This window comes from Cricetulus griseus, chromosome 6 (assembly GCF_003668045.3).
Source record: "Cricetulus griseus strain 17A/GY chromosome 6, alternate assembly CriGri-PICRH-1.0, whole genome shotgun sequence".
Classification (NCBI taxonomy): Eukaryota; Metazoa; Chordata; class Mammalia; order Rodentia; family Cricetidae; genus Cricetulus; species Cricetulus griseus.
The window spans coordinates 150,617,050-150,638,669 of NC_048599.1; the positions used below are offsets into that span (position 1 = coordinate 150,617,050).

At 39.9% G+C, this 21,620-nt stretch overlaps 1 protein-coding gene across 1 annotated transcript; it reads left to right on the forward strand.

Annotated features, from left to right (window-relative positions):
• The first annotated feature begins 2,668 nt into the window (after positions 1-2,668).
• LOC113836523 (zinc finger protein 709-like) lies at positions 2,669-20,703 on the forward strand. The gene is made up of 4 exons (XM_035447100.1): positions 2,669-2,749; positions 16,411-16,537; positions 16,702-16,762; positions 17,679-20,703. The coding sequence occupies exons 1-4, from the start codon at positions 2,669-2,671 to the stop codon at positions 20,701-20,703; spliced, it is 3,294 nt and encodes a 1,097-aa protein (XP_035302991.1).
• Positions 20,704-21,620: the final 917 nt, after the last annotated feature.

Genomic DNA, 21,620 nt, shown 5'->3' on the forward strand with positions numbered 1-21,620 from the left:
AGTACATTAACCATAGTTTATTAAAGATGGGGAGGGGAGAGAGGAGAACAGAACAAGAGGAAAGAGAGAAGAGCCAAAAGGAAGAGAGGAGAGAGAGTAAGTAAGAGGAAGGGACAGTAAGAGTGAGAGGGTAAGAGAGAGACAGGAAGGAAAGAGAGCATGAGAGTAAGAGAATAGAGTGTATGTGGGCAGGGGTCTGTCTTTTAAAGGGGTCCTTTACACCTTCCTGCAGACTTAGTTCCCATGGAAGCTGAGTGGATTCTGCCAGGTAACTGGGACAGGCCAGCATAAGGCCTGAACCTTTCAGTAGGTACCGGAGATCCAACATGGGGTCTCGACCATGCTACAGAAGCATTGCATTGTAGAGCCTTTTTTTCTGTGTGTTTCTACTCCGAGACAAGGTCTCACTAAATTGTCTAGATTGGCTTTGAATCCAGTCTGTAGCCTTGCTAGATCTTGAACTTTTTATTTTCCTGCCTTACCCTTCCAAGTACTGGAATTACAGAACTCAGCTAGACATTCATTTCTAAATTTGGCAGTTTCTGCCACCCCTTTCCCCCACACTTTATTTTTTTATTTTTTATATATTTGAATTATAAACAAGATTGAATTACATGACGATCCCAGTCCCTCCCTTCCTCCTCTACCACCCCCTCAACTAAAATCCTACGTATCATATGTCCTTTCTTCTAATCTACACCTGACTCAAAATTTCTGCTTCCTCATGACCTCTGCATCCTTCCTTTTCTTCCCTTCTCATCTTGTAGCTTCTTCCCCCCTCTTCCCATGTTCTCAATTTGCTCAGGGGATGGTGACCCTTTCCCCTTCTCCAGGGGACAAAGTTTGTCTCTTTTAGGGTCTTCCTTGTTTACTAGTTACTCTGGCAGAGTGGATTGTAGGATGGTAATCCCTTACTCTATGTCTAAAATCCACATATGAGTGAGTACATATCATGTTTGTCTTTTTGTGATTGGGTTACCTCACTCAGAATGGTTCCTTCGAGTTCCATCCATTTTCCTGCAAATTTCAAGATTCCATTGTTTTCTTCTGCTGAGTAGTACTCCATTGTGTAAATGTACCACATTTTCTCTATCTATTCTTCAGTTGAGGGGCATCTAGGCTGCTTCCAGTTTCTGGCTATTACAGATAGTGCTGCTATGAACATGGTTGAACAGAAGTCCTTGTATGAATGTGCTTCTTTTGGGTATATGTCTAGGAGTGAAATTGCTGGATTTTGTGTTAGACTCATTCCTATTTTCTTGAGGAGTCGCCATACTGATTTCCAAAGTGGCTGTACAAGTTGGCACTCCCACCAGCAGTGGAGAAGTGTTCCCCTTTCTCCACATCCTCTCCAGCATAAACTGTCATTGGTGTTTTTGATTTTAGCCATTCTGACAGGAGTAAGATGGTATCTCAGAGTTGTTTTGATTTGCATTTCCCTGATGGTTAAGGATTTGAACACTTTCTTATGTGTCTTTCAGCCATTTTAGATTTCTCTATTGAGAATTGTCTATTTAGTTCTGTACCCCAGTTTTTAATCGGATTGTTTGGTGTTTTGGAGAATAGCTTCTTGAGTTCTTTGTGTATTTTGTAGATCAGCCCTCTGTCAGATGTGGGGTTGGTGAATATCTTTTCCCAGTCTGTGGCTGCATTTTGTCTTGCTGACTGTGTCCTTTGCCTTACAGAAACTTCTCAGTTTCAGGAGGTCCCATTCATCAATTGTTGATCTCAGTGTCTGTGCTACTGGTGTAATGCTCAGGAAGCGGTCTCCTGTACCAATTAATTCAAGGGTATTCCCACTTTATCTTCTAATAGGTTCAGCCCACACACACTTTTTAAGTTTAAATTGTTTTCCTACTTCCCCTCCTCTCCCTCTCCATTTCCCCCTCCTTCCCCTCTTCCTCCTCCTCCTCCTTCTTTTTAAAAAAATCAATGTTTGGGAAAGCGAAATGGCTTGGCTAGTAAAGCACTTGCTGCTAAGCCTATGGACAGAGTTCAATTTCCAGGAACCATATGGCAGAAGGGGACAGCCAAGTCTAGCCAATTGTCCTCTGATGCACGCTGTGGCACATATGAGCTTCTCCTACGTTTTTATTTTTCTCAACCTCTGCGCCATCTCTCCAGCCCCCTACGTTTTTATTTTAATCAAATGCATGCAATTAAAAATTTAAATTAACTACGTTTAAAGATTTCCCCTGAGGCAAGGCAATCCCTGCATTGGTCATTGTGTGTAATGGAGAGTGCATATGAACGCCCCTGTGCAGGGCCAGTTCTGGAGGACAGGAGGAAGATCTCAAAAGCAAACCTACTCAGAGCTCCTGCAGGTGGGTACTTTTGGGGTTGAGGCTGCCTGCGTCCCTGGCTCCACTTACCCGCCCCACCCCGCCCAGCAATGAAATGGCTCCCTCCTGTCACTCAGGTCTCACTAGCCAATCAGAGCAGCCACACAGGCTGTCCAATGAGGGGCGCTGCTCGGTGAAGAGACCCCATTCTTCGTCAGCATGCAGCGGTTCCGCTTTTAGGATAGTGAGGTGCTGCGTGGGCTGCGCTGTGGGCGCCGCTGTCAGGAGCTGAGAGGAGAGCACGGGCGAACTCAGAAACGCGTCATGGTGAGCAAGGGGTCCACTGCCGGGAAGGGGCGGCCGGCTGAGCCCCGGGAATCCGTGTGATGGGTCTTCCTGAGCTCCGCTGGGCGGCAGCCCTGTCCGGGGACCCCTGGCTCTGGTCAGCTCCACCCCTCGCCGTTTTTGTAGGTGGCATCACTACTGAGTGCCCTCAGAGGGTGTCTGTGTGTTGGGAAGTCTAGACTCTCGGAGTTATCTTTAAGAGGTTCTGCACTTGGCATTTCATATGTAGGTTTAGGATGCACTTGAAGTTAATTTTGTAGGTTATAAAAGTCTGCATTAATATTTTTACATATAGATGGTAAGATGGCCCACTGTTTGTTAATAAAGGAGTTTCTTTGAATTTCCTTTGCTCCTTTGTCAAAAACAGTTGACTGTATTTTTGCACATTTCTGAATTTTCTCCTCATGTGTTTATTGTGAAATAGAACGTTTGCTTCGTTTGCTTTGGTGTTTGAGATAGGGTCTCTATGGAGTCCTGGCTCTCCTGGAGCTTTCTTTGTAGATCAGGCTGGCCTCACACTGACAGACATCTTGCCTCTGCTCCCTTCTCCCCCCCCCCCCCCATGCTGTGATTACAGGTATTCAGCTATCATGGCCGCCAGAAGTTTTATTGTAATTTTAAAATCAGATGATGATAGTAAGTGACTGTAGCGTTCCAGTCTGTTGACCTTTTTCTTTTCTTTTGAGATAGATAGACCCCCATGTGTAACTGAGGGTAACCTTGAACTTCTGATCTTCTTTCACTCACCTCAAGAGTGAAAGATTAAAGGTATATGTCAACAATATCTGGTTTTATGTAGTGCTTTGAAAGAAACCCAAGGCTTCCTGATGCTAGGAAAGCTCTCTACCAGATGTGCTACATACCAGTCCCATGTGTTGACCATTTTGAGTGTTTTCTCTTTGTCATATAACCTTGTTTTTAAGATTTATTTATTTTATGTGTTTGAATGTTTTGCCTGCATGTATGTCTGCATTTGTCTGGTGCCCTCAGTGGCCAGAGATTAAACCCCCTTGAGCTGGAGTTAGATGTTTGTGAGCCACCATGAGTGCTAGGAACCCAATAGTGATCCCTTGGCAGAACAAGATCTTTTAACTACATAGCCAGCTCTTTAACCCAGTGGTTCTTAATTTGTGGGTCATGACCACTTTAGTGGGGTTGAATGATCCTTTCACAGGGGTTTGTACCAGATATTCTGCCTATTAGATATTTACTTTGCCATTCATAACAGTAGAAAAACTACAGTTGTGAAATAGTAACAAAATAATTTTATGGCTAAGGGTCTCCACAACATGAGGAACTGTATTAAAGGGTAGTGGCATTAGGAACGTTGAGAAACACTGCTTTTGTTCCTCCATATAACCCATAGAATCAATTTTATTATTAACATAAGTAGTTAGGACTTTTTTGAGACTGTGTTGAATCTATAAATCTCTTAAAATCATTTATTTATGTATATATGTTTATAGATGGGTGGCCACACTACTGAGCATGTGTAACATCAGAAGACAACTTAAGAGAATCAATTCTTTATACTATATGGGTCCCAGGTGTCAAACTCGGTGTTCAGATCTGCTGAGCCATCTCTTGAGCCCCGTGTTGAATTTATAGCTCACACTGAAAAGTGAGATAATGTTAAGGATTTCTGTCCTCAATTGGAATATTTCTATTCATTAAATGTTTTAATTAAGAATTTAAAGTTTGTGTTTACAGATTTTTATTCAGGCATATGTATTTCTAACACCTGTTTTCCATGGTGCTGTATAAGTGATACTTTTAATTAATACTCAAATATTCACTACTGATATGCAGGAAAATGATAGCACATTAATCTAGTAATTTGACAACTTTTAATTTTTTAATTTTTTGTTTTGTTTTTTGAGACAGGATCTCACCTCAGAAACTTTCTGATCTGCCTGCCTCTGCCTTCCAAATGCTAGGACACTGGCTGCTGTAATTTTTTTTATTTCTTGTATTTTCGTTGGGCTAGGGATTTTCTTTGGTTGATGACAATTTTTATATATTTCTGATCACTATCACATTATGCACCTTGTCCCTGTTTTACACTATAGGTTTTGTCCTTTTAAGATTTTCTTTTTATGAATGCTGTGTGCTACGTGCACATTAGATCCCCTGGAACTAGAGTTAGTTTCTGGCCACCATGTAGATGCTGGGAAGTGAATCCAGATAATTTGCAAGAGCATCAAAGTCTCCTAACCCATCATCCTCTCCAGCCTCATAGGGTTGTGGGATATCAACCAGAGAAGACTGCTTGGACATGGGTTTCAGCAATAGAAAGTCTTTATTAGCTAACCAGTGACTACATTGGGTATTCGGTATCCCAGTACACTACTGAGCCATTCTCAGAGTGATCTTTTAAACAAAAGAACCATGTTCTGGGTTGACCTGCTTCACTTAACAAGAACAGTTAGCCAGAAACAGAACTGTAGAAGCCAAAAAGCAAGATTAGTACATTTAGAGACTTTCCCAGAAATACGGACTTTGATGGATTACATCTTTGTTTCCATTTTGGCAGGTGGTGCTGTCTGTGTGCTGAGCTTTATGGCCTAAATGGTACTTCCATCATGGAGTTATTTGTGCTAAGCTCTCAGGGCCTTCTAAGGTCTGAGGGTCTGTTATATTCCTCACTAGTCTTAGTGAATGAGTCGAATTATGGACTCATGCAGCTACTGAGCTGACACATAATTGGCCAGATAGCTTGAGATGTAGGTCCCTGATATTAATTCAATTAAAATGAGAATTAAAGGCCCAGCCCCTGGCCTACCTGGGCCGGTGGATGGAGGCTGAACTGCCACTGGGACCTCGGCAGTGTCCGGGTGTGTCAGATTCCGTTGCGGAGCTCGGATCCCAGTGAGCAAACCCCTGGCATCAGATGCCTCCGAGCAGGGCTGCTTGTTTATCATTTTTAAAATAGTTATTCATTACTAATTCCCTTCCTTTAATACACATATTCATACCAGTCATCTTTATTTGTGTGGGATTTTTTGGTAGGAGGTTCATTTCAAAGAACTTATTTATTCCATCTAAGTTACTAACTTTTTTGTTAGGAAATCATTCATTGTGTTTCTTTATGGTAGTTTACATTTTCATGGTAATGATGGCCAGTGAGTGTGTGTGTGTGTGTGTGTGTGTGTGTGTGTGTGTGTGTGTGTGTGTGTGTGTGTAATGCATGAGTGCAGGGGCCCTTGAGTTCAGAAGAGGCCATCAGATTTCCTGGAACTGGGGTTACTGATAATTGTGAGCTTCCATGAGGATGTTGGAAACCAAACCTGTGTCTTCTTCAAGAGTAGTAAGTGCTGTTAACCACTGTGCCCTTCTCTAGCCCCAGTGGCTACTTTTAATTGATAATTTTCTGTCCTTTTCCTACTTTGGCTATAGGCTAGTTAATTTTTCTTGCTGTTTTTGTTATTGCTTTGAGACAGGGTCTCCTTATGTTGCACTGGCTGGCCTGGAATAGGCTTGTTAATTTTATTGAAGTTTTTAAAGAACTAAGTTTTGCAGTTGTTGGTTTTCTGTGTCGATTTTCTGTTTATAATTTTGATGCAAGTATTTTGAGAGTGCCACTTAAGTCAGGGGACTAGGATGCCAGATAACTAATGGTCACCAAAACCATCCAGAGCCAGTAACTTCTGAGTTCTTGTTTTATTTCATGAAGAATAAGGGAACATGGACAAGGAGTGAAGAAAAGTAAATGCAGATTTATTCAGAAAAACATCAGAAAGAGCTCCCAAGAGTGGGAGGAATGGATGTGTATGTGTGTATGTTTTGCTGTGCCCAGTGGTCTTTTATGGGTCTTGTGTAGTAACTGAATGCAAACCTAAGTAATCTTAATCAGAATTAATCATTTTTGAATGCATTAGGAGATGAACCAGTTAGGAATACATAAACTATATTCATTCTCCCTTGTTTAAAAGGTCACCTGTGCTTGGTGACTAGCTCATGATTCAACTGTTTAAGACAGTGGCTTTCAACCTGTGGGTCACAACCCTTTGACAAACCTCAAATCCAAAAATATTTACGTTGCAATTCATGACAGTAGAATAATTATAGTCAGGAAGTAGCAAGGAAAATAGTTTTATGGTTTGGAGTCACCACATCATGAGGAACTGTATTAAAGGGTGGCAGTGTTAGGAAGGTTGAGAACCACTGGTCTAAATGGAGCTTAACTTAAATCTCTTTTTCCCTTTCCAGAGGAAAAGCCTACTATCAGGGTATGAGGCAGTGAGCAATCTGATTGCTTTATGCTGGTGAGAGATACTTTATGTTGGTTGGGAATAGCAGTTGCAAATACTACCTGGAAGATCAGTTTAAAGGTTCCTTGTAGAAATTGGGAGATATTTCCATAGCATGTTCTATTTGTAACGTCATCTAGAGCAGTAGTGTCTTAGGATTTTTTTTTTATTGCTATGAAGAGACACCATGATCACATCAACTTTTACAAAGAAAGCATTTAATTGAGTGGTGGCTTACAGTTTCAGAGGTTCATTCCATTATAATCAAGATGGGGAACATGGCAGCATACAGGCAGACATGTTGCTTGCTATATCTTAACCAGAAGGCAGCAAAAAGTTGACTGACTCACAACAGAGTGAAGCTTGAGAAAAGAGATCTCAAAGCCCTCCTCCACAGTGACACACTTCCTCCAACAAGACCAAGCCTACTCCAACCACTCCTAATAGTGCCACACTCTTTGGGGGCCATTTTTTTCAAACCACCAAAAGTGGTTCTCAACCTTAATGCTGTGACCTTTTAATACACTTCTTCATGTTGTAATGACCCACAAGCATAAAATTATTTGTTGTTACTTCATAATTGTAATTTTGCTTCTGTTACAAATCATAATGTAAATATGTGATATGCAACCCCATGAGGGTTGTGACCCACTGGTTGAAAACCACTGACCAAGAGTTAAAACATTTTAACATTTTAAAAGTTGCATTATTTATTGGTTTTCTTGTGTGAGTGCATGCATGGGTATGTAGACGGAAGAGGACAACTTGAAGAAGTTGATTCTCTTCTTCAACCAAAGAGGTCCTGAGGATCAAACTCAGGTTGTCAGTATTGGTGGCAATAGCCATTCTGAAGTTATGGAACTTCACACTGGATTTGATACTAACACTAACAAATATATTTTTAGTCCCATATCTACCACCAACTTCCCTCCTCCCCCTACGCCACCCCCTCAACCCCAGCCAAAAAATTCATGACAGAGTTAAAATTAGAAACACAGTACGCTTTATAACTTCTTTCATGACCCAGTTTCTTTTAAGAGGAATTCCATTCTTCCTTATCACCTAATGTTTACTCTTTCCTGTACTCCTTTGTACATGTTATACATATATTTGTTTACATATTTGCATATATACACTATAAGCTGGAATCCACATATGAGGGAGAACATGTGTTTTTTTCTCCGTTTTCCAAAATTGTGTGACCTTGCTTAATAGTTTACATTCTAAACCAATCAATTTACCTGAAAAATTTTGTGATTTTATTTTACTTTAGGCTGAATTGTATTTCATTTTTAAAATGGGACTCTTATATTTAATAGAGCTGTCATATAAACAGATACTAGCATTTCTTTCTTCTTTTTTTTTAATTAGTTCAAATTAGGAACAAACTTGCTTCACTTGTCAATCTCTTCTCCCTCTCCCTCCCCTCCCCCCAACCGTCCCTCCAACCCCCAACTACCCCACACCCCATCCCCCCTCAACTCCCCAGACAGGGTAGGGTCCTCAACGGGGGCGCCCCAAATTCCACCACATCGTACTGGTCCCAGCCTAGGACCTCTCCCATGTGTCCAGGCCAAGAGAGCATCCCTTCACGTGGAATGGGCTCTCAAAGTCCCTTCTTACACCAGGGAAAAATACTGATCCATATCAGGGGCCTAATAGAGTGCGGAGCTCTCATTGACATCCAGGTTCAGGGGTCTGGATCAGTCCCATGCAGGCCTCCCAGACAGACGTCTGGGGTCGATGTGCTCCCCCATGTTCAGGTCAGCTGTTTCTGAGGTTTTCACCAGCCTGGTACTGACCCCTTTGATCTTCATTCCTCCCTCTCTGCAACTTGGTTCCAGAGTTCAGTTCAGTGTGTATCTGTGGGTGTCTGCCTCTGCTTCCATTAGCCACTGGTTGAGGGCTGTAGGATGGCATTAAAAGTAGTCATCAGTCTCATCATAGGGGAAGGGCATTTAGGGTAGTCTCTCCACCACTGCCTAGATTGTCAGTTCCTGTCATCCTTGTAGATCTCTGGATCTCCAGATCTCTCCTCGGACCTATAATGGCTCCCTCTGATATAGTATCTCTCATCCTGTTCTTCTCTATTCTTCCCCCAACTCAATATTTCTGCTCCTCCATGTCCTCCTCTCCTCTCCTCTTCTCCTGCTCTCATTCTGCCACTCTCCCCTACCCTCATGCTCCCAATTAGCTCAGGAGATCCTGCCCCTTCCCATTGCCGGGGTCCATGCATTTTTCTCTTAGTGTCCTTGTTTCCTAGTTTCTTTGGTGAAAAGGATTGTTGGTAATCCTTTGCTCTATGTCTAAAGTTCATATATAAGTGAGCATATACCATGTTTGTCTTTTTGTGACTGGGTTACCTCACTCAGGATGGTTTCTTCTAGTTCCATCCATTTGCCTGCGAATTTCAAGATTCCATTGCTTTTTTTTCTACTGAGTAGTCCTTCATTGTATAAATATACCACATTTTCTCTGTCCATTCTTCAGTTGAGGGGCATCTAGGTTGCTTCCAGGTTCTGGCTATTACAAACAATGCTGCTATGAACATGTTGAACATATGTCCTTTTTGTATAAACACACATTATTTGGGTATATGCCCAAGAGAGGAATTGCTGGATCTTGAGTTAGACTGACTTCCATTTTTCTGAGCAACCACCATGCTGATTTCCAAAGTGGTCTTACAAGTTTGCACTCCCTCCAGCAATGGAGGAGTGTTCCTTTTTCTCCACATCCTCTTCAGCATAGATTGTCATTGGTGTTTTTGATTTTAGCCATTCTGACAGGAGTAAGATGGCATCACAGAGTTGTTTTGAGTTGCATTTCTCTGATGGCCAAGGATTTTGAGCACTTTCTTAAGTGTCTTTCAGCCATTTCAGATTCCTCTGTTGAGAATTCTCTATTTAGTTCTGCACCCCACTTTTTAATTTCATTGTTTGGTGTTTTGGTGGCTAGTTTCTTGAATTCATTGTATATTTTGGAGATCAGCTCTCTGTCAGATGTGGGGTTGGTGAAGATCTTTTCTCATTCTGTGGGCTGTCGTTTTGTCTTACTGACTGTGTCCTTTGCCTTACAGAAGCTTCTCAGTTTCAGGAGGTCCCATTTATTTATTGTAGATCTCAAAGTCTGTGCTACTGGTGTAATTGGTCTCCTGTACCAATTCCTTCTCCCACTTTCTCTTCTAGAAGATTCTGTGTGGCTGGATTTATGTTGAGATCTTTGATCCATTTGGACTTAAGTTTTGTGCATGGTGACAAATATGGATCTATCTGCAATCCTCTGCATGTCCATATCCAGTTATACAAGCACCATTTGTTGAAGTTGCTTTCTTTTTTCCATTTTATAGATTTAGTTTCTTTGTCAAAAATCAGGTGTTCATACATGTGTGGGTTAATATCAGGGTTTTCAATTCGATTCCATTAGTCTATCTGTCTTATTTTTGTGCCAATACCAACCTGTTTTCATAACTATGGCTCTATGATAGTGTGTGAGGTCAGGGATGGTGATGGCTCCAGAGCATCCTTTATTGTACAGAGTTGTTTTGGCTATCCTGGGTTTTTTTTTTCCATATAGAGTATTGTTCTTTCAAGGTCCGTGAAGAACTGTTTTGGGATTTTGATAGGGATTGCATCGAATCTGTAGATTACTTTTGGCAAGATTGCCATTTTTACTATGTTGATCCTACCTATCCAAGATCATGGGAGATCTTTCTATTTTCTGGTATCTTCTTTAATTTCTTTCTTTAAAGACTCAAAGTTCTTACTGTACAGGTCTTTTACTTTTTTGGTTATCGTTACTCCAAGATATTTTATTTTGCTTGTGGATATTGTGAAGGGTGACGTTTCTCGGATTTCTTTCTCATTGCAGTTATCATCTGTATAGAGTAGGGCTACAGATTTTTTTGAGTTAATTTTGTATCCTGCTACTTTGCTGAAGGTGTTTATCAGCTATTGGAGTTCCCTGGTAGAGTTTTTTGGGTCACGTATGTAGACTATCATGTCGTCTGCAAATAGTGAAAGTTTGACTTCTTCCTTCCCAGTTTGTATCCCTTTGATCTACTTTTGTTGTCTTATTGCTCTAGCTAGAACTTCAAGTACAATATAGAAGAGATATGGAGAGAGTGGACAGCCTTGTCTTGTTCCTTATTTTAGAGGAATAGCTTTGAATTTCTCTCCATTTAGTTTGATGTTGGCTGTTGTTTTGGTGTACATTGCTTTTATCATGTTTAGATATGTTCCTGTTATTCCTGTTTTCTCCAAGATCTTAATCTTGAAGTGATGTTGGATTTTGTCAAGGCTTTTTCAGCATCTAGTGAGATGATCATGTGGTTTTCTTTTCCAGTTAATTTATATGGTGGATTACATTGATGGATTTTCATATGTTGAACCATCCTTGCATTCCTCAGATGAAGCCTTCTTGATCATAGTGGATGATTTTTCTGATGTGTTCTTGGATTTGATTTGCCAATATTTTGTTGAGTATTTTTGCATCGATGTTTATGAGGGATATTGGTCTGTAGTTCTCTTTTTTAGTTGCATCTGTGTGTGGCTTAGGGATCAAAGTGATTGTAGCCTCGTTAAAAGTGTTTGGCAATGTCCCTTCTGCTTCTATTGTGTGGAACAATTTGAGGAGTACTGGTATTAGCTCTTGTTTGAATTTCTGGTAGAATTCTGCAGTGAAGCCATCTGGCCCTGGGCTTTTTTTTTTTTTTTTTTTGGTTGGGAAGCTTTTGATGACTGCTTCTATTTCATTAGGGGTTATAGGTCGATTTAAACTGCTGATCTGATCTTGATTTAATTTTGGTAAGTGATATCTATCCAGAAAATTGTCCATTTCCTTTAGATTTTCGAATTTTGTGGAGCACAGGTTTTCAAAGTATGACCTGATGATTCTCTGGATTTCCTCAGTGTCTGTTGTTGTATCCCTCTTTTTGCTTCTGATTCTGTTAATTGCCATGCTCTCTCTCTGCCTTTTGGTTCGTTTGGCTAGAGATTTGTCTATCTTGTTGATCTTTTCAAAGAACCAACTCTTTGTTTCATTGATTATTTGTAGTGTTTTCCTAGTTTCTACTTTGTTGATTTCAGCCCTCAGTTTGATTATTTCCTGGCATCTACTCCTCCATGGTGAGTTTGCTTCTTTTTGCTCTAAAGCTTTCAGTTGTTCAATTCTCTAGTGTAACTATTCTCCAGTTTCTTCATGTGGGCAGTTAGTGCTATGAGCTTTCCTCTTGGCACTGCTTTCAAAGTGTCCCATAAGTTTGGGTATGTTGTGTCTACATTCTCATTAAATTCTAGGATGCCTTTAATTTCTTTTTTTATATCTTCCCCAACCCAGGAATGGTGCAATTGGGTGTTATTCAATGTCCATGAGTTTGTAGGTTTTCTGCAATTTGTATTGCTGTTGAATTCTAGCTTTAAAGCATGGTGATCTGATAAGATACAGGGGGTTATTTCAATTCTTTTGTATCTGTGGAGGTTTGCTTTGTTGCCAACTATGTGATCCATTTTAGAGAAGGTGCCATGTGGTGCTGAGAAGAATGTATATTCTTTTGTGTTTGGATGGAATGTTCTATAGATATCTGTTAAGCCCAGTTGGGTCATAAGTTCTGTTAGATCCTATGTTTCTTTGTTAAGTTTCTGTCTGATGGTCCTGTCTAGTGGTGAAAGCGGGGTGTTTAAGTCTCCTACTATATGTGTGTGTGGTTTTATGTGTGGTATGAGCTTTAGTAATGTTTCTTTTACAAATGTGGGTGCCTTTGTATTTGGGTCATAGATGTTCAGGATCGAGACTTCATCTTGATGGACTTTTCCTGTGATGAGTATGAAATGCCCTTCTTTATCTCTTTTGATTGATTTTAGTTTGAAGTCCAATTTGTTAGATGTTAGGATTGCTACACCAGCTTGTTTCTTGGGCCCATTTGATTGGAAATCTTTTCCTAACCCTTTACTCTGAGGTAAAGTCTGTCTTTGAAGTTGAGGTGTGTTTCTTGTATATAGAAGAAGGATGGATTCTGTCTTTGTATCCATTCTGTTATTGTGTGTGATTTCCCACTTTTTTTGGGGGGGGTGTTTGGTAAAGTGCGATTATCTATTGCCCATGGTTTTTTGAGTGTAGTTATTTTCTTTACATTGGAGTTTTCTTTCCATTAATTTCCATAGGGCTGGATTTGTGGTTATGTATTGGTTAAATCTGGTTTTGTCATGGAATATCTTGTTTTCTCCATCTATAGTGATTAAAATTTTGCTGGGTACAGTAGTCTGGGCTGACATCTATGTTCCCTTAGAGTTTGTAGAACATCTATCCATGATCTTCTGCTTTCAAAGTTTCCATTGAGAAGTCTGGTGTAATTCGGGATAGGTCTGCCTTTGTATGTTACTTGGCCTTTTTCTTTTGCTGCTCTTACTAATTTTTCTTTATTCTGTAAGTTTGCTGTTTTGATTATTAAGTGTCGAGGGGACTTCTTTTTGTGGTCCAGTCTATTTGTTGTTCTGTAAGCTTCTTGTATTTTCAGAGACATATCCTTCTTTAGGTTGGGGAAGTTTTCTTCTATGATTTTGTTGAATAAGTTTTCTGTACCTTTGAGGTGAATTTCTTTGTCTTCTTCTATACCTATTATTCTTAGGTTTGGTCTTTTCACGGTGTCCCATATTTCCTGGATATTTTGTGTTAGGGATATTTTAGACTGAGATTTTCTTTGATCAATGACTGTATATCCTCTAGAGAGTCTTCAACAACTCTGAGTCTCTCTTCCATCTCTTGAATTCAATTGGTTATACTCACATCTTTATTTCCTGATCATTTATCCAGCCTTTCCATTTCCAGCATTGCCTCATTCTGTGTTTTTTCTTCTTGTTTCTATTTCAGCTTTCATGTCTTGAACTGTTTTGAGTGCTTCCTTCACTTGTTTGGTTGTTTTTTCTTGGCTTTCTTTAGATTCTTTAAGAGATCTGCTTATTTCTTGAAGTTTTTGGTTTGTCTTTTCCTCCATTTTATGTAACTTTTTGCTTGTTCTTTCTATTATTTCTTTATGGGATTTTCTTGTTTCCTCTTTAAAGGTCTCTATCATCTTCCTAAGATAATATTTATCATCTTCCTACATAATATTATCTGTGTTGGGCTTTACATATCTTGCTGGTGTGGAGTCCCTAGATTCTATTGGTGTCATATTGGCCTTTCTGTTATTGAGTGTGTTCTTATTCTGTCTTCTTCCCTTCTCTTCTTCCAGTGGGTGCAGGTGGGGGGGGTCTCTTTTTCTCTTCTTTTCACCCAGTGGTGTGTGTGGGCCAAGACTTCAATGTCTGCAGCTCTGGATGGTCTTGCCTCTCCTGGTAGTCTGCTCACTCTGTAGGGGTTGGGCCAGAGGTGGAAGGCGGAAGGAAGGGTGAGGTGTTTCCAGACTCAGGGAGTTCCTCCCTCCCTCGCCGGCTCCACCCTCAGCAGATGCAGGCGCAGGTGCAGAGAGATCCGGGGTGATGGGTACATTGGGTAGGAGTAGGGCAGGAGCAGAGGGTACACTCACCTTAGTAGGGATCAGGCCAGCAGGAGGGGGGAAGGAAGAGTGAGGTATTTCCAGACTCAGGGAGCTCCTCCCTGCCTGGGCAGGCCCACTCTAGGTAGGGGTCAGGCCTGCGGAGGAGGGGGAATGAAGGTGAATAGTATTTCATTTTATGCATCTTTTTTGTGTGTTTGTTTTATGTACATTGGTGTTTTGCCTGCTTGTATGTCTGTGTGAGGATGCCACATCACCTGGAATTTTAGTTACAGACAGTTGTGAACTGCCATGTGGGTGCTGGAAATTGAATCCTGATCCTTTGGAAGGGTAGGCAGAATGGTCAGTGCTCTTAACCAATGAGCCATCTCTCCAGCCCCCATTTTATACATCTTAACAGGTTTTCATTATTCATTTCATTATTCATTCATCTATTGATGGACGACAACTAGGTTGGTTACAGTTCTTTGACATAGTGAGCTGAGCAGCAATAACTATGGAGGTACAAATATCGTAGGGTATGGAACTCTATGCCCAGAAGTGACATAGCTGTTCATATGGTAATTCTATTTTTATTTTTATTTTTGAAGAATCTGCAAACTAATTTCCATAATGGGTTTCATGCTGTAGGTATCTGTAGTAGATAGTTTTGGGAGAGTATTTGGAGCCCTATATGATCTTTAGCATTTGCTGGGCGTAGGACTCTGTATTAAGAGTGCCCAAGGCCTCTGCTGCTACTAAGTATTGTAAATGTCCCTGGAATTTGGATGTGAGGCTCTACCTAGGAGAATCAGGCAGCTTGATAAAATGAAAAAAAAAAGGTAAGATGTCCTGTAGGTTTAAAGTGGCTAGGGTTGCCATTCATGCTGGTGGGGAGGACTGTCGAGTAAAATGTTAAGTCAGAAACGTTAGTCAGGGAGAATAATGCAGTTCATGGATTGGCATTATATGCATAATCTTTGCCACATCTAGGTTTATCCTAGGCTTTTAATAGGCATGGTGAACATGGGAGTTCTACAACTTCAGGGTCCTCTTCATCCTCACAAAGGAGATGTCTTTGTCATACTTCAGGACCAGAATTATTGACATTTGTTGATTTTTCAAGTTTCAGGTTATTTATTTATTTATTTATTTATTTATTTATTTCAGATGGCCCATCACTCTCTGAAGGACAGGGTTAGTTCTGCTTCCAGTTACTCTCCCATTTTGGATTGGGACATGGCCCCATAGGACATTTACTACCAGGCATCTTTGTGTATTCATGACTGAAATGTCCTAGTTGGTCACAAGTATAAAATGAATGGTTCGTTTATTCTAAAAGAAATTCCTTTCTATATAAACAGGGGGGTCTTTAGATGGAACTTTTAAGTTTTTTTATATAAAGGAGTACATTTTTAAATGATTTATTTATTTTATGTGTGTTGTTCTTTTGCCTGCATGTATGCCTGTATCAGGGTGTCAGATCGCCTGGAACTGGAGTTACAGACAGTTGTGAGCTGCCATGTGGGTGCTGGGAGAGATGGCTCAGCAGTTAAGAGCATGTAGCGTAAGAGCTCTTCTAGTGGACATCAGTTCTCTTCCCAGCACCCACATGGCAGCTCACACAACTATCTGTAACTCCAGTTCCAGGGGATCTGACACCTTCACACCAATGCACATAAAATAAAGTTAAATAAATTTTAAAACAAAACAAAACAACAACAACCCCCGTTTGTGCCTAAGAAGTTCTAAGAAAAAGCAACCTCTTGACTGTATTTTATTTTGTACATTATACAGTAGGATTTTGTTATCACAGGGAGTAGATAATCCATTCTAGAAAGAGAAATTGAGTTGGCCCAGTAGCACACTCCAACCTTGGCTGCACTAATGAGAGGAATGCTCCTACTTCAGCATTCCCTGCCTGAATATGCCAGTCTTAGCGTTAGAGCTTCTCTGTCACTGAATAAACATTTGGAGAGTGCAGAATTATGTGAACATCTTATCAGTTATCCACAATGCTGTTAGTTTCACCCATTTTCTTATGTATGCATGTGGGATATTTTAGGACTCAGTGACCTTTGAGGATGTGGCAGTGAACTTCACCCAAGAAGAGTGGACTTTGCTGGATCCTTTTCAGAAGAAGCTATACACTAATGTGATGCTGGAAACCTGTAGTAACCTTGCTTCTGTGGGTAAGACTGTTGATATTTCTATACTTTCTCAATTAGACAAGTGTTCCTTCTTTCTGTAATTTGGAATGTGGAAAGGGAAGAATTTTGTGAATAAATCAGGCATAGGTACAATTTCCTTGTAATTTCTAATAATTTGTAAAATTTTTTCTGGGTCTGCATTTTAGGAATTAAATCAGAATACCAGACCATTGAAGACCAGTATAAACATCCTGGGAGAAATCTAAGGTAAATTACATGTATTGGTGGGAGAAAATACCTTTTGAGAGAATCGTAATATGTTTATGAAAATTTATGAACAAGTAAGTAAGGCAAACACAAATTTAAATTATTTATCACTAGAAAAATTTAACAAAAAATGTAATTCCATGTAAGAAAGCTGTTTAGATTTAAAAAACAGTTCACTTAGAAACAGTACTGAGTGAAGTGCATGTATGACCTTTTGTACTCTAATAATACCTTTAAGAACCATATTGCAGAATCATTCATCCATTTAGTTTGAGAACAGTTAGGTACTGCAGAAGACATATACTTTCACTGATGTAGGGAATAGTAGAAATCTAAAACCTACTAATGACTAAGTAGTCATCAGTGAAGCAACCTCTAGTAGTGTGCCTGTCAGTGATAACAAAAGTCAAATGCTAGATTTGGTCTGTGAGACTAAAGAAGGTAATCCACTTAGAGCAACCTCCAAGATATCAGATGTCAATAGAAGTCCAAAAATTTTAATTTCGGTGAAACTATGTGAATGTAATTTGTATGGGAAAGTTTTCATGCATCATTCATCATTTAATAGGAACATCTCATCTCACCCCGGATACCTATATGAGCTTGAGGAATATGGAAAGAAGCAATATAACTCCAATTCTCTCACAACTGTTCACATATACATGGGCACCCACACTGTGAGTGGAACTTATGAATATGAAGTATATTCAGAATCTTTTGATTTTCCAAGTTCATGTGGAATGTATCAGCAAATTCACAGTGGAGAACAGCCCCAAGAGTATAATCAATATGAAACAACCTTTATTTGTCCCATTTCGTTTGGTATTTATGGAGGAACTCACACCAAAGAAAACCCTTCTGAATGTAAACCATGTGATACCACTTTGAGTTCTTTCAATTCCTTGCTGTTTCACAGTGGAACTCCTAATGGAGAAAAGCATTCTGATTGCATGCAGTATGGTAAAGCTTTCGGGTGTCAAAATTCCCTTCAAGGACATGAAATTCATACTGGGGAAAAAACATATGAATGTAAGCAGGGTGGTAAAGTGTTCCAAGGTCACAGTTCCCTTCAAAGACATGAAATAATTCATGCTGGAGAAAAACCATATGAATGTAAGCAGTGTGGTAAGTCATTCATTTATCCCTATTTACTTAAAATTCATGAACGGTATCATACTGGAGAGAGACCTTATAAATGTAAGGTATGTAGTAAAGCCTTTCTTTGTTCCTCTTTCCTGCAAAGACATAAAAGAACTCACACAGGAGAAAAACCATATAAATGTAAGCAATGTGCTAAGCCCTTTAGAGGTCTCAGTAATCTTCGAGTACATGAAAGAACGCATACTGGAGAAAAACCCTATGAATGTAGACAGTGTGGGAAAGCTCTGAGAAGCCACAGCTCCATTCAGAGACATCAAATAGCCCATGCTGGGAAGAAACCCTATGAGTGTAAACAGTGTGGTAAGTCTTTCATTTATCCCTATTTACTTCAAACCCATGAAAGATCTCATACTGGAGAGAAACCCTACAAATGTAACATTTGCAATAAAACCTTTCGTTGTTCTTCTTTCCTGCAAAGACATGAAAGAACTCACACAGGGGAAAAACCCTACAAGTGTAAACAGTGTGGTAAAGCCTTCAGCAGTCATAGTTCCCTTCAATTGCATGCAAGGTCTCACAGTGGGGAGAAGCCATATAAATGTAACATATGTAGTAAAGCTTTTCTGTGCCCCTCTTTCCTTCGAAGACACGAAAGAACTCACACTGGGGAAAAGCCCTATGAATGCAAGCAGTGCAGCCAAACCTTCAGAGGTCAGAGTTCTCTTCAGTCACATGAACGATCACACACTGGAGAGAAACCCTATAAGTGTAAGCTCTGTAGTAAAGCCTTTCTATGTTCCTCTTTCCTGCAAAGACATGAAAGGACTCACTGTGAAGAAAAACCGTATGCGTGTAAACAGTGTGGTAAAGACTTTAAAGATCAAGGTTCCTTTCAAAGACATAAAGTTTCTCATGTTGGAGGAAAACCCTATGAATGCAAGCAGTGTGGTAAGTCTTTTATTTATCCATGTTTACTTCAAGTTCATGTGAGAACACACACTGGCGAAAAACCCTATGAATGTAAACAATGTGACAAAGCCTTCCGAAGTCTCAGTTACCTTCGTATACATGAAGGAAGTCACACTGAAGAAAAGCCCTATGAATGTAAACAATGTGGTAAAAGTCTCAGTTGTTCAAGCGCTCTGCAGTTACACAAAAGAACACACACTGGAGAAAAGCCCTATGTGTGTAAACAGTGTGGGAAAGCCTTCAGGGGTTTCAGTTATCTTCGAGTACATGAAAGGGCTCACACTGAAGAAAAACCCTATGAGTGTAAGCAGTGTGGGAAGACTCTCAGTTGCTCAAGTTCCCTTCAACTACATGAAAGAACCCACACTGGAGAAAAACCTTATGATTGTAAGCAGTGCGGTAAGGCGTTCAGAAGTCTCAGTTGTCTTCGAGTACATGAAATAATTCATACTGGTGAAAAACCCCATGAATGTAAACTTTGTGGTAAGGCCTTCAAATACCATAGTCTACTTCGAGTACATGAAAGGACCCACACTGGTGAAAAACCTTATGCTTGTACACAATGTAGTAAAGCCTTCAAAAGTCTCAGTAATCTTCGAATCCATGAAAAAACTCATAGTGGTTTCTATGGATGCAAGCAGTGTGGCAAAACCCTCAGTTCTTCCAATTCCCTTCAAGTACATGAAAGAGCACATGCTGGAGAAAAGTCTTACGAATGTAAACAATGTGGTAAAACCTTTAGACGTTTCAGTAATCTTCAGGTACATGAAAAAACTCATGCTGAAGGAAAACCATATGAATGTAAACAATGTGGCAAGGCCTTCCTTTATCAGTATTTACTTGAAAAGCATGAGAAGGCTCATTCTGCAGAAAAGCCCTATAAATGTATGATATGCAGTAAAGCCTTTATTTGTGCATCTTTCCTTCAAAGACACGAAAGAATACATAGTGGAGAAAAACCCTATGAATGTGTACAATGTGGGAAAGCATTCAAAGGCCTCAGTTCCCTTCAATTACATGAAAGAGCCCATGCTAGAGAAAAGCATTATGACTGCCCACAGTGTGGTAAAATCTTTAGATGTCACAGTCTCCTTCAGGCACATGAAAGAACCCATACCGGTGAAAAGCCCTATGAATGTGAAGAATGTGGCAAAACCTTCAAAAGTGCTGGTTACCTTCGAATCCATGAAAAAACTCATAGTGGTTTCTATGAGTGTAAGCAGTGTGGTAAAATTCTCAGTTGTTCAAGCTCTCTTCAATTACATGAAAGAACTCACACTGGGGAAAAACCCTACGAATGTAAGCAGTGTGGTAAGGCCTTCAGAAGTCAAAGTTCCCTTCGAAGGCACGAAAGACTCCATGCTGGAGAGAAACCCTATGAATGTAAACAGTGTGGTAAGTCCTTCATTTATCCATGCTACCTTCAAATGCACGAGAGGTCTCATACTGGTGAGAAACTCTATAAATGTAATATATGTAGTAAAGCCTTTCTTTATCCCTGTTTCCTTCAAATGCATGAAAGAACTCACACTGGTGAAAAACCTTATGAATGTAAGCAGTGTGACAAAGCCTTCCGAAGTCACAGTTCCCTTCAAATGCATGAAAAAATTCATACAGGAGAAAAACCCTATGAATGTAAACAGTGTGGCAAAGCTTTGATAAGTCATAGTTCTCTTCAGAGACATAAAGTAGCTCATGCTGGAGGAAAACGCTATGAATGTAAACAATGTCAGAAATCCTTTACTTATCCATATTTACTTCAAATTCATGAAAGATCTCACACTGGAGAGAGACCCTATGAATGCAAAGACTGTGGTAAAGCCTTTACATGTTACCGTTCCCTTCGAAGACATGGAAAAACACATGCCTGAGAAAAATAACCCTGTGATGCAAACAAACAAGCAAGAATGTTTAGAATTTCTAGTTCTCTTCAAATATGTGGAAGTACCGGGAAAAGAGCTAATGAATACAAAACAAATGGTGAAGGCTTTGGGATTTTTATTTGTTAATTTGCTTGCTATGGAAAGCTTGGGAGGACTCACTGGAGAAAACTCCATGACTCTAAGAGATGTGTTAAGATCTTCAGTTCCATTTGAAGACATGAAAATATCTAGTGGTAAAACTTATGAATTAATGCAATATGATATTTCATTTCTTAAAACATCCACTCAAATATATAAGCTAATGCATCATGGGTGTGTGTGTGTGTGTGTGTGTGTGTGTGTGTGTGTGTGAAGGTAGTCCTACAGAAGCAGACATTGGATTGAAACTGCTGCAGTTTGGAAAATGAAGCTTGTATTTTACCACACTAAAAGTCATGTGATAACTATAATTAGAAGATTCTACAAATTTACATCTATTGAAATACTGAAGAAAATCATGCTCAAAAGTGTTATAGCATGTATGAAAAGCTATGTAATTTGTGAATGTACAACATTTAGCAGTGATTTCAGTTTGAAGAAGATCCCAGCAACACCTGATAATGCAGGCCTGTATCTTGGGTACTCTGGTTTTGAGGCAGGAGATAGTTCATGGCATGTCCAGATAACATAGTGAGACCAATCTCAATAAAAATTGGAAAAGAGATAAGTAGCTCATTTGTTTAGCACTAGTTTCCCAGTTTAATTCCTAGTACCACCATCAGAGAAATGAGAAGGTCCCTGAGGTGATGAATTTCTTTTTCTTTTGCAGGAAAACATTGAGATGAAGGTTTTCTAAGTGTAGATATGAACTTTTAACAGCATAAATAATTGCTGGTATAAATTGTTAGACAGTTTCCTAATCATAG

Coding starts and splice junctions, on each gene's coding strand:
- LOC113836523 (XM_035447100.1), top strand. CDS start 2,669: ATGGGTCTTCCTGAGCTCCGCTGGGCGGCAGCCCTGTCCGGGGACCCC. Junction 2,750..16,410: donor CTCCACCCCTCGCCGTTTTT/GTAGGTGGCATC, acceptor GGGATATTTTAG/GACTCAGTGACCTTTGAGGA. Junction 16,763..17,678: donor CATCCTGGGAGAAATCTAAG/GTAAATTACATG, acceptor GCTGTTTCACAG/TGGAACTCCTAATGGAGAAA.